Consider the following 13,902-nt stretch of genomic DNA (forward strand, 5'->3'; position numbering starts at 1 on the left):
TTTATGTGGGAGTGCCTCATATTCTCAGACACATTGAACTAAATCTGTCAGGGAACACACTTTATTATTTTTAATACTTATATATTGCTCTTTTAGCAACTTACAATCCTATATTCAGAAGTAATTCCTACCTAGTTAAAAGGCTGTTATTGCAGCCTGTTTCAAAATATTCAGGACAAATGAAGGTTAATTTGATCAGAAAATTCTAACTTTTGACAATGTCCAAGAAAACTCACCTTTTAGACATACCTTCCACCAGTTAAAAAAATTCCCTCCTACATGCTTGGTACATTTTTTCCAACAAATCTTCTCTATATTCAGTTGAATAAATGAACATCAGAATCCCATGTAAACAGATACTGAGAGCTATAATTTTTAAGATCTTCTCTTTTTTTTTCTATATTAAAAACAATGGCAAGTTGTGAAAACAAAAATGCTTACAGGAAAATTGTACGAATTTACCTTTCTTCTTTGAATTCAGTAATTTTATATTCCTAATCACTTGACTTTCATCCATTCTATTTTATAATATTTATATTTTAAAAAATATGCGCTGATTTACAAAATAAACTTTTCTTTCATTTGTAAAACATTATTTCCCAGAGTGAAATATTTATTTAGATATTTATTTCTAAAACTTTCTAGCCATCCTAAAGTTATAGCTCTTAGGGCAACATACAGTTTAAAGAAAACTCTAGGTCATACACATACAGTAGATGATACCAATCCACTAGAATAGTTTATAAGAGCAGCAAAGATTTAAAATAACCAGAATACAACTATTGAAAGCAACAGGACAGAACTTAAAAGGCCATGAAAAATAGCAGAGTAGAATCAGATGGATCTTAATGAGGAGAATATTCCAAAGCTGGAAGGAACTTCCATTAAGGCTTCAGCACGTGAGGATACCTGGAGCAGGACCTATCACGATAATCTCAGGTTTGGGACAGAATTTATTGCAAGTTTATAGCAAAATATTAGATCCAACCATCTCTGTATCTATGTCTAAAACATCAATTCATATAATCTTGCATCTGTATTACTACAAACATTATTCATCATCATTCTAGATAAACCAGACAGACCAACAAAGTCAGTGGTTTTTAGTTGAAAACAATGAATGACACTAATATCGGCAGTGTAAATGCAGCTATATCAAATATGATCAGCTAAATGGACTTTATATGGAAAGGAGCATAGCATGAAAGGGAGTTGAAGATGAAATTCTGTTGGCAACTTCTCTGCAGACTTAAACTCAAGCACTGAAAGGAAACTTACAAATACACTGATTTCTTTCTTTTTATTTTTTTTACCCCACCTTAATGCTTTAGCAGTCTAATATAAATAGAAACACTCATTTTCTTTCGTTGCTTTTTTTTTACATTGAGTCCCTTTCCAATTTGGAGGTTGTAACAGAATCAAAAGTTAGAGGTTATTCAATTAAATAATAAACCAAAATAAAATAATTTTACAAAGACGACTGTCACTTTGTGAAATGTAGAGAATAGATAATAACATTGCTACTCAGATTCATAGCTCTTTTGAAGTGGCATCTATTTCAATGGAATGTTTACTCTCAAATATGGTTTTTTTAAAAATTAGGATTGAATCATGAGCAATGTTTCCCAAAATAAAATACATGCCATAATTTGGGGCAAGAAGTAGCAACTTTACTGCTTCCAAATAACATTTTCATTACAGATTTGAAATATTTAAAATTTAACGGTTCTGCAAGCCACAGCAGTGCAAACACCTTTCAAAATACTGGATTATTTTTGTTTTTGCCAATAATGTTAATTATTTACAGTTCTGCAGTTTTCAGAACCCATCTGAAGTCTTCCACATGGGCTTTTGGAAATAATTTTTGCTCACTTAATTATTTCTCTCAGTTTTAAGATTTTCAACCCACATGGATGTTTGAACTGACAATATACTAAGTTTTGCCTCTTCCCTCTGCTGAAGTTTCCCATCTCTATTTTTTTTTACTGTTTCTGAGACTAGAGAGAAATGCAGCTTGAATAAACAAATGATAAACAACATTTTAGGTTCTAAAATACTCTTTGGTATTTATCTTTCTTAACCTCATCTCAATTTCCCACCCCTGAATCTTTGAACTATTTTATTTAGTACCTTTACCAATCAAGTCCAAATTCGTGAAAAAAAAAATCTTCTTTCAGAAATTCTGATAAACATCCAAATTCTTTAAGAAGTAAGCAAAGCCTCGGCTGCCTGTCAGAAGTCTTTGGTGAGAAAAGATTGATCACTTTCCTCTCCCCCTCAATCCTTGCTCTTTACTTGCTCTGTTTGTGGGCAACTTTTAAAAAGAGGATGGGGGTGGAGGCCTACAAACATTCTTAGATACATCCTTAAGAACCAGTTTTGATATTTGAAGAAAAGCTTTTAAAATTAAATTGACGATCCCAGAAAATATTCATTTGCGAGGAAAAAAGTGATAAACTGTGGGGAGAAGGGAGAATTATTCTTTCCTATATTCTTAAAGAAGCTTTTTAAAAATAGGTCCTGGGTTACTAACTCACATCTTTCCCCATCATCTCAAACATTCCAAGGTCTGCTCTAGAATGTATTATCAGAAACATTTTCTAAAGTCCTTTCATACAGATTTGAATTGGGCAGTTTGGAATATTTTTATTTCAAATCAGCTGTTTCACATGAATTTGTTTCTCACTGTTTCAGTAGGGTTCAGTAGGTTGTTAAATGAGAAGTGTCTAGAATAATGGGATATTTCTTCTGTATACCTTTCCTCTCTTTTAACACCCTTTCTCCGTCTTCATTCTTTCTTCTACATTAGGCCTATCACCCAGGCCATTTGCCAGATAAACTTAAAAGACGAATTGTAACCTTCACTACCTGCTCATCACCATCTTGCCCACTATTACTTCCTCAGTCAAACCTTAAGGAGCATCTTCCTCTGGATTTAGCTTTTGTAATCAGGACAAGAAATCTTCAAGCATGACAAGTGGAAGTATTATTGCTGTTATTATTGTCATGGTTGCAATTATTATTAGCTATAATGGGGGGGGAACCCCAACCCTCTGTTTTCAACTAGAATGGCCCAGCTATTGGGCTAGCCAGGTCACGTGATGAGGAATTGGCTGCAATTTATCCCTGCTTGTCAGTTTAATAGAGCAAGGTCCCCATACGCCTGTTTTATCAGCAATATAAGATATTAAAAAATAAAAATAAAAAGGTGGGTAGAAAAGGGGGAGGAGATTGCAAATAATACTTACACTAAAAAGGATATAAAATATTGGAAGGGCCTGAAAGATCCAGCGTTCCTTCCCCACCCACCCACCCGCATCCCCCGCCCCCTCCTTTTGCACTGGGCCTCTGGAAAAAGCCATGAATTTTGAATTTGAGAGGGAGATAGGCTTCATAAACAGCCAGCCATCGCTAGCGGAGTGTCTGACGTCCCTTCCCGCTGTCCTGGAGACATTTCAAACTTCATCAATCAAGGAACCACCGACGTTAATTCCTCCTCCTTTGGAACAAACCCTCCTCGGCTTGGATCCTTGTTCCAGCAGCCAGCCTGTGCTGAGGAGCCAAAAGAAAGCAAGGCATGGGCAGGCCCAGAAAACCACGCTCCAGTCTTCTGCTCTGGGTGGAGAATTCCCCTGGATGAAGGAGAAGAAATCTTTTAAGAAAGCTAACCAGATCCCTGCCTCTTTGTCTCTCTCATCTTCTGTGCCTGGATTTGTCCCGGCTTCTCCTGCAGGTCTGTAAAAGGGTGGGGGTGGGTGGGGGTGGGGAGGGTGAACATTTGGGTAGCTGGCAGGGTGGAGGGAAGAGACCCCCCCAAAAAATTGCCATTTAAGAATCACTTGGAAAAGGGGGCAAAGAAATATCCGTCTTCCAATTCTAATCTTAGTTACTGAAAAATTAGGATGAATCCTTCCTTCCTTCCTTCCTTCCTTCCTTCCTCTTTTCCCTTGCCCAGCCAGTCTTCAGAACTGAGTAACTCCAATTTCCCCTATTTCACATCTTTTTTATCTCTCTTATATGGCATCTTCCTCTGTGACAGTGTTTAGACTGTTGATTCCAGAGATGAGAACAGAAGGCAATTTGGCTGCTGTGTTTTGGGAAGCATGGGGAATGGCATTGGCTATAAACTGCTTTGCTTCTATTTCCAGTGTAGCGGAACGAGGAACAGAAAGGCAGAAGGGAAACCCCAAATTCTTTTTTTCCCCTTTCCCCTCTACAGCTCACCAAAGGAACCCTTCTTTAGGCAACCAGTCTAATGCTCCAAGGTTGAAACTAATGTCCCACATCTACTAACCAACCTAATCAACCCATCTCTATCATGATGACTTGAGGAAGGCAGAGTTTTGCAGGAGATATGAATCTAAGGATCTGGTCGAAAATCCCCTCCCCAATCGGCTAGTGGACAGGAGAGGCCAGTTTTTGGGGGTTTTCATTTTTTAGGTTGGTAATAGGGAGATAAATCTTTCAAGACACCCTGCTTTTTTTCTCTGCTTTCTGTTTTTCTTATTCATAGTTTACGTTATTTGCTTACTTAGAGTTCATTTTTGATCACTTAGTTATGAATACCTTCCCCTTACACACATATATAGCCAGGTAAAGTACAAAGGAAAGGATAAGACACAGCTCTTGAACGTGGATTCGTCTATAGCTGAAGACAGCTTTTCCAGACCCCCCCCCCACCCCTCTACGCATTTGGCATTAAGACCAAACCAAAATTTTGCCTTGTGTGTCCCTGGGTACACAGACACTGGGGGTAGAGGAGGACTGTGCCCAACAAAATTTAGCAATATGCCCAAACCATTTAAAATGGCTCTCTCCCCTCCCCTTTCCAATCCCGCAGCCCTACGTCCACCCCCAACCCCGCTAAGAAAAAAAACAGAGACGGGACCATTAGCCGGTTGTGTTACTTTGTGTAATTTTGCTGTTTTCCTCCTCCAGACACGTGTTTAGACCACAGCGAAAAAACTTCCCGACGGCTGAGGACGGCTTATACCAACACGCAGCTCTTGGAGTTGGAGAAGGAGTTCCATTTTAACAAATACCTCTGCAGACCCCGCCGGGTGGAGATCGCGGCTTTGCTGGACTTGACAGAAAGGCAAGTGAAAGTCTGGTTCCAGAACCGTCGGATGAAGCACAAGAGGCAGACGCAGCACAGCGCAGATCCTGCCGAAGAGGACCAAGGCAGCAGCCAGGAAACAGGGGAAGCGGAGAACGGCAGCTCTTCCTGCAGAGAATCGCGGAAGTTGACTTGTCCCTACCCAGCCGGCAGTCACAGCAGAGAGAGTCGGAGTGCTCCAGCGCCTTACCCGATGCTTAGCCAGGGCAGAGCTCCTGCCGCAGAGCTCGGCGAAACCGCCGGCGCTCGCACTATCTCCTCTTGCTCGTCCTCCTGCTCTGGCTCATCGCCGGGCGACGGGTTCCCGGAAAGTCAGAGGTCCCCTTTGCTGCCGCTGGACCCGAGCGGCTTCTCGGCGAATTCCTGCCCACAGGCAGCAGGAGAGCTTTCACCCAGCCTCCAGGGCTGCGCAGATAGCCCTATAAGTTTCTCCCTAGAAGACCTAGACTTTTTTACCAGCACGCTGTGTGCGTTGGATTTACCCCATTTCAATTTTCAGTAACCTCTCGAACCTCCAATTTATTATTTGCCTTGGGTAATATACCCCTATAAATAATACAAAGTGTATGCACACACTAGTTATGCCCAGTTAAGTGCAGTCATTTCAAACCTTTTAGCCACGAAACTCCTATTTTTCCCCCTCAGTACTTCTTGGGGAAGAATGTTAGTGAAATGATTGCGATAAATTATTTCGATCATTTTTTCCAAAGGGAATTTATATTTAAATGACATTAGGATTTTCTTTTATTCCGCACCCTTTTACAAATGCATAATGGAGCATTTGAGGTTAAGCAGGTGCCCTAGGTGTTAAAAATACAACATAATTGTATAAGGAGGTTTTGTTTTTCAGCTCAAGAAATTATGCCCTTTAGAGTTTGAAATATTTCAAACATCAGGTTCTTTCTTTTCCCATACCCGTATTTCAACCACCCTCCATCCCATTTTGACAGAGTAGATATTAACAAATGCAGAACAAGAAAAAAAATGTCCTAATGAAATTCTCAGGAACCAAAACAAGACATTTAGATGTCTTAATTTTAAAAAGAAAGAAAGACAGACAGACAGACAGACAGACAGACAGACAGACAGACAGAAAGAAAGAAAGAATTACCATTACCTTTTAGAAGTAGATTATTTATTTAAGTGTTTTAATAATAAAATGCAAATTATTTATTGTATATTATTTTCATAGATTAAATAAACGGCTTTATAGTCTCTAAAATGCCGCATTCTTGTTTTATAGGTATTGAAAGAAAGAATCTAGTTTAGCTTTTTATCCTGTCAGTTCATTGAGATTTTATACATAGCAGTGTTTTAAGAATTATAGTGTAATATAAAGTAATTTTATTTTCTGGTATATTTTTTATAAAAGGATATTGTATTTTTATCAGTTAATTTTGTAAGTTTACAATGCAACAGAGATATTTTAGAATATTTGTATCAGTTAAAGGGAAATATTTTTAAAAAGCAAATTGAATAGTTGCAAATCACACATACAGACACACAAAGAAGACATATACACTCCAGATTTGGGAAGAATTTAAATACCTGGAGCCAGACCAATTTGACGTCTCTGTAATATGCCTAGTATAGCTAGCATAAATAAAAAAGAAAGGGTAGAATGAAAAAAGGCAATATTTGTAAAAATGTTCTTAAAATGAACATATATTGTCACCACCACTATCATCAACACAGCAGCAATTTTACGAGGTTTTTTGGAATCTTTATATTTTATTTTTGCTAACTTTGCTTTGTACCTATGGATTTCCTATTCACTAAAAAAGGCAGGAAATGAAAATGGAAAGAAGAATGGAAATACTAGTAAGAGAATGGTGTCCAGACTTTTGAATTCTGTTTCTCCAGGCTTACAGAAAAAACCCAACTTTTCAAAAGTGGAAACATTTTGGAAGATAAAAATACTAAATTAACCAAAAGAGGGAGGGGAAAAAAAAGAAGAAATACTGTTTTCATGAAACCAATTTTTGAACACTTTCGGTATAAAATGTCGATCTCTTGAGATCAATTCAAGTTAAAACAAACCGAAACAAAAGACTTTGGATAGACTCCTGCGTGGGGAGGATTGGCTTGAATGCAAGCAGCTGCGAATATGCTTCTTCGCCAATAGCGCTCACTTTATTATTTGCAACCCCGCATTTCTGAGATCAAAACCAAAAGAATGATTTAAAATGTCTCGCATTTGGGAAAGTTTGCTGGATTATGAAAGGGAAGCCCTAGAGAAGAAACGAAATGAAAACAGTAGCTCTCTGGCAAACATATTGTTATACTCTCGCACACAGGCGGGCGCGTACACACAAATAAATCATATTGCGTCTTTGTTAAGTCACGGGTATTTTCCCTAGCCTGGCAGAATTTTGGGAGGCATTCAAGTCGCAACGGTGGGCCAAAGTAATGCCCGATACCCGAGAGAGGAGCAGAAGGACGAAGAACCAGCGCCGGAAAGGGTGTGTGTGTGTGTCGAGAAATGGAAACTCAAGATGGCGCAGGGATCTCAGCCTGCGCGCACGGGAAGCGGGGGTGGGGGCATTGCTGCAGACCCAGGCAGCCATTATAGATGGCAGAAATTGTCCTCTTACTGCGGGGAGAACGTGGGCAGATGGGAATGTAGGCTGTGGATGAGCAGGCTGTGAGCTTCTGACATCCCAAATTCTCCATTCGTCAGATTGTAGCTCAAAAAGATTTGACAATTATGCAATGAGCTTAGATACCTAAACGTTTCTTTGTTAACTGCAATTTAAGAATAACGGATATACATTTCCCTTTCCATGAATATAGATATATTTCGTCTTCCTTCTTGCATTAAAAAAAAAAAATAACCCCCCTCAGAAAGGCTAATTGAAAGGGATCCACATTTATGGGAAGAAAGAACAAACACTTGTACGTTCTCTAAAGCCGTCTTCTTGTATTATGATAATACTATGTTTTAAAATTTATGTTCCAGCAAATTTTCTGCTCTGGGCAATACAATAAACTACCTTGCACTGGATATTAGTAAGCAGCAGGATAAATTCATACCCATTTTTCTATTCTGAAGAAGTAAAAAATAAATTATGTAGCTGGGCAGAAGTAATCAGTGAGAAAAGATTTGTTTATTTTACACTTCCGAGATAAAGAGCAGTTTATTAAACCAACCTTTTCACAAACAGAGACAAAAACACACAGAGACCATCTTGCTCTCCTTGGTGTCTTTATTTCATTTTGCAGTAATGTAGATTTAAAGATGAGATGCTTTGTATTTGATCCTGCGTAGGATGATCTTTTCCATGGAAACAGTTCCCTGATTTTTGCCTGTGCTGGGAAAATCCTCTGCTTAGCAGCTGAGTAGAACAAACAAGAGTCTCATTTAGTGTGGACAAATCTGGCATACCTGTAGCAGGCTTTGGCCCCAAAACTAGTTATCTGTAATACAAGAGGTCTTTTATGAGGTCTTTTTTCAAATACCATTATTCTTTAGCACCCTAGATCCATCAGTAATGGGGTATGTGAATACCTGAACATTTAAACCAATTTCACAAATCATGCCAATCAAGGTATTTATTTGAATTAAAATAAATCAGAATTCAAGCATTTTCCATGGAGGCTTACTTGCATTTTAAACAGTTGAGTCAATCCAAATAGAATCAGTTTAATTCAACAGTTTGGCCCAAACTCCGGGAGAAGGGCGGTATAAAAATCGAAATAAATAAATAAATAAATAAAATACTATTGGAACATCTAAATCAATTCAGACTGATTTTCCAAATACATTTTGTAAGCTTGCAAAATGTTCAATTCAAATATCACTGATAAACTGCATGTTCCCTATTTTGTTATTATATTCCTTCTTTCCCTCAGCCCTCTTATGGCCATAGTCTTGGCCCTTCTCCCTTCTGGACTTGTTTCCTATGGGACTCTGAGTAGCAGACTGAGATGTAGAAGGTCTCATAGGGGTTGTGCAGTCAAAGATTACCAAAACTGCTATGAAAGTATTACTGTAGCATAATGCGTAATTTATGAAATTTGCATGGATTAATCATATGGACAGTTAATTCATGTTCCCTTTTGTCTTGGCATCATTCTTTCACTCTTTGGAGACTGGATGCTGTCATGTCACTCAGAAGCTAAATGTGGCTCCTATTTCAAAAAAGATTGTATATCTTGGTCTTCTACAGACAAGTATGGGGTATATAAACTACTGTTTCCTACTTATTCCCAAATGTAAATGTAAAGACCTATATGAGTACAATTGGGATTTTTATGGAAGAATATACAAGGATACACAAATACAGGTAGTCCTCAACTTAACAGAATTCATTTAGTGATGGTTCAAAGATACAATGGCATTGAAAAAGTGACTTACAACTGACCCTCATATTTAAAATTGCTGCAGCATCCCCCACAGTCACACAATCAAAATGCAGGCGCTTGGCAACAGGCATGTACTTAGGATAGTTGCAGCATCCTGGGGTCATGTGATCATCATTTGTGACCTTCTCAGCTGGCTTCCAGAAGCAAAGTCAGTGGGGGAAACTGGATTTGCTTAACAACTGCATGATTCACTTAGCAACTGCATTGATTTGCATGAGAACTGTGGCAAAAAGGTCATAAAATTGGATGAAATCTACCTAACAATCACTTTGCTTAGCAACAGAAATTCACTTGTGATCATAAGTTGTGGACTATCAATATTGCTTAATTATGTTTGCAGCTTCCATCTTATTTCTCTGTTTGACAACTTTTTAAAAAAGGGGAAATTAACAGTTGCATCAGTAATTATTGCAATTTATTCAAAGAACTCAGTTTATTCTCACCATGTTCTCTCCACATCAATTCTGTGAAGTTAAATATAAGAGGCCTAAACTTGCCTGGCTGAAAGTAATTTTCAGGCTTTAGGTGTCAGCAGTCTCTCAGAAGTTTTTCTGTTAAGCCCAACTGTATGTTTATGCGTGCATTCATAGTTGTTTTTTAAAAAAGCCCTCCGCAGATACAGTATTAAACTATAAGGTTACAATGCCAAAGCTGGGTGCTTGATCTAGGACAGTGATGGAAAATCTTTTGGGCTCAAAAATTCAGCAACTGCCTAACCTGATTCTGTTGGCATGTCACCTCCAACCCTGAATAAAAGAGAAACAATTGGCTCCATCATTGGACAATTGCATTCAATGTTCTCTGCCATTTGTGTGTAACTCTTGAATAATCGCTTAAAAATAAATATTTTTTTAAAAAAGAAAAACCCTCAGGAAATTTCAGAAAGAGTGGAGGGAACCTTTAGTAAAGATTGGTAAGGGAAATAAAGGCCTACAGAGTTGCCTTGAATGTTCAACTACAACCTCTGAAAGGCCATTACATTACAACTATGGTCAGTGCTAAGTTTAGTATGAGTCCCTAGGGAGATAGGGCGGTATATAAATACGATAAATAAATAAATAAATAGTATTACAAAACATGAGTTTTTTAATTCGCTTTAAATGTATACTCCAAAGAGTCTGTTAGATGCTATTCCAAATCACGTAGCCATTTTGTGCATTTCAATTTTGCCTTGAACAGCAGCATGCTTTGGAGCTCCAGACTTATTGCACTAGATATTCTGGCAATCATCCTTAGACATTCAGAGTGCACATGTACTTCATCAATGAACTCCTATCCATATTTACTTCAGAATAAATTGAATTTCTCTTAAATTCACTAAATTAAATGGATTGTAATCCTGAATCTGTATCCATAGGATTGCGTTATTCATTATTGTGCAAATAACATTCGCTGTGCAGTTCATGTAACTTGGAAATATACTGCTTTTGGTGACAGGAGTATAAAACTTGCCTTTCATATGCACATAATTGTGATTAGTTTTTATATAGCCAATAATGGCAGCTGATAGTTCAGGGCTGAGCCTAGTATCGACAATTGTGTTCAGACTGATCTTTTGATCAGTTTGGCTCAGGCTGATTCCTGACAAATATAGATAAGAAATCAGTAATGACCCCTCTCTGTCTGGTTCAGTCTGCAGCAATCAGGAAGAGAACTATATCACAGCTTCTTAGGAGACAGTGCCTAAGAATAAGATTTTGGTGAGAGAAAATTGTTGGAACAATCCTAAAGAAGCAAATATTTCTAACCAAGACAAAAACATAGTTACTTATTTAGCAATAATTTTAGACTGTGGATCTAATACCTATGGGAAACCAATTAAATACTCAATAAACTGGGAATAAACACCATTTTCTTTCAGAAAAGAAACCTATTCTTTAAAAACAACAACAACAATGAGCCATAACTATATTCACATCCAGTCTTCCTTTGCCTACAATTATTTTTTTAAAAAAATGAGAAATATTTTTTCTGTAGGTTTGGGCAAGACCGTCTCAGCCCTGATATAGTTGCCCAATTCATTTGCTTGTGTCTTTCTTGATCACTTGATGTTCTAAGTGGTCTTCTTTGGCATCCACTTGGATGCAGAGCTTTAGGTTTTAGCTTTGAAGTTCAAACCCAGCAGCTCTACTGCATAGGTACACCTATAACACACTTAGAGATCTGCATAAGTAAAAATGACAGCTCCCTGCCTCCGATGTTCATACAGCCCTGACAGGAAAATGGGAGCTGCCACTTTACAAATGCAGTTATAGATACTCAAAGCTGATTATAGTTTGGGGGCAAGGATGAAGGGGTTAGGTGAAAGATATAATAGAAAAAGAGGCGGTTGGTAGAGAATGCGAAGGAGAGAATGCTATAATGCAGTAGGTTCATGTATAACTCATGTTTAGCTTTCCCTTAAGACCAAAATATGTGTTATGAAAAACCAATCCAAACTGCTATTAGTAGAAAGATGGAGTGGTGGAAAGCTATTTATATACAGTCTGAGATAAAGAATTTTCAGATAAAGCTCTGCAGAAATTTCCATGTACTTTCCATGAAATATCTGCCTGCAAATCCTATTGAAACAAATTGTATCATTATATAAGCATAATGTCATAGTTTATGAGATTTGGTTGACAATTTTTTTCTGATGAGTTGCCATCAGGTTAAGTAGCCCTTAGTCACAACCAATAATCATAATTTTCCTTTTTTAATTTTTTTTTACTGCATTTAACCCAGCTCTTTAGCCAAAGAAGCTTCCCTGAGCAGGGTTACCTACAACATTCAGAAATAATGCAATTTCTACTCATGAGAGTAGAGTTTAGATTCAGAAAACAAGATTTACATATTGGCAAAGGAAAAATATATGGTAATTGTACAGGAATCAGGCTCTGGATTCGTAATAATAATAGCTCATTAGCATCATGAGGTCTTGACACTGGAGCCAAGCTTTAGCAATAACTGTTGCTATCTACTGGGAGGAAGATCACTTTCTTGGAGCTGTATTCAGAGACACACAAGTGCACTTAAGAGAGATTAAAGTGGGACTTTCTGGTTGCCTGAATGCTTTGTCATTCATGCATTTATTTTAGAAACTGGATGCAGGTTTGGTCATCGATATAATGAAGCAATGCTCCATAATGCTTCCATTTTATGAAAAATTAGATTGCTAGTATCAATTTAATCTATTATTGTTGATCAGTTTAGTTTGTGATTTATGCTGTATTGATTAGGACTCTTTAGTTTAAAGCTAAATCAGGAGCTTCAACTTAAAGTTATAGTTTATAAATAATTAATAAAATATGCCAGACGTTATGATCTTTTAAATCTTTTCACCTGTCTATTTACATTTCATTATTTGCCCTTCATTCTTTTGTTTCTTTTAGGATTTAGTAGAGGTAGATACTAGTAGTCCTTAACTTATAACCAAAGTAGGGACTGGAATATTTGTCATTAAGTGGTGTGATTATTAAGTGAGGCAACACATGACCTCATCCAACTTTATGAACTTTTTTTGCCACAGTTAAGTGAAGCATGTGGCCATTAAGTTAATCCCATGGTTCTCCATTGATTTTACTTGTTGGAAGCCAGCTGGGAAGATTGCAGATAGTGAGCACATGACCCTGGGATACAACAACCATTGTAAATATGTGCCAGTTGCCATATGCAATTTGGATCATGCGACTGAGGATATTGCAATGGTCATGAGTGTGAGGACCAGTCTTAAATCACTTTTTCAGTGCCATCTTAACTTAAAATAATCGCTTAATGAAATGGTCATAAGTCAAGAACTACCTATATCTCCTTTTGTTTAAATACTTTTCTAAAGAGGTTCAAATAAAAAAAGAGCAATGTTTATGTTTATATTTTCACATCAGCTTCTGCAGCTGTTTCTTTATCAGTTGTCATTAGGGTTACCTAATCTGGGCTGGGGAAAAAAATTAGACAATCACTAGATAACTGCAAAAGATAGCAGTTTTTGTATCTCATTGCTGTCAACTACTGATCATCCAGCTCATTGCAGCTGAGATACGGGGCATTATCTGCGAGGAATGATTGTATTTAAAATATAAAAGTGTCAGCTACCATTGATTTCTGCCTTTCAAATCACTTGATACGTCAGAATATTATTTTCTTCTGGTCTGTTGAATCTCTAGTGGGGTTGCATGGTGACCCTCAAATCTATGTTTCTCTATACATGTGTTATATTCCCACAAAGTCCTGAATTAATGTAAACATTGAAATTATGAGGTGGGTCATATTTAATTTAACTGATGTTAACAGAACTTCAGGTAGCCTCTCTAAAGTAATACCTTTCACAGTATCTTAGAATAACATGTTTGAGAATTCCCAAAACACTTTGGCAATTGTTGCCATAAGACATTTGTTGGCTGGGACTCTCCATGTTACTGCGCCAATGTTTCTAGAAGGCACCA

The 13,902-nt window shown here is 37.5% G+C and overlaps 1 protein-coding gene across 1 annotated transcript; it reads left to right on the forward strand.

Annotated features, from left to right (window-relative positions):
- The first annotated feature begins 651 nt into the window (after nucleotides 1-651).
- On the forward strand, nucleotides 652-6,365 carry HOXB2 (homeobox B2). Its single transcript, XM_058184001.1, has 2 exons — nucleotides 652-3,733; nucleotides 4,939-6,365. Exons 1-2 carry the CDS (start codon nucleotides 3,361-3,363, stop codon nucleotides 5,616-5,618), a joined length of 1,053 nt encoding a protein of 350 aa, XP_058039984.1. The 5' UTR covers nucleotides 652-3,360; the 3' UTR covers nucleotides 5,619-6,365.
- Nucleotides 6,366-13,902: the final 7,537 nt, after the last annotated feature.

Source organism: Ahaetulla prasina, chromosome 4 (genome assembly GCF_028640845.1).
Source record: "Ahaetulla prasina isolate Xishuangbanna chromosome 4, ASM2864084v1, whole genome shotgun sequence".
Lineage (NCBI taxonomy): Eukaryota > Metazoa > Chordata > Lepidosauria > Squamata > Colubridae > Ahaetulla > Ahaetulla prasina.

Coding starts and splice junctions, on each gene's coding strand:
- HOXB2 (XM_058184001.1), top strand. CDS start 3,361: ATGAATTTTGAATTTGAGAGGGAGATAGGCTTCATAAACAGCCAGCCA. Junction 3,734..4,938: donor TGTCCCGGCTTCTCCTGCAG/GTCTGTAAAAGG, acceptor TTCCTCCTCCAG/ACACGTGTTTAGACCACAGC.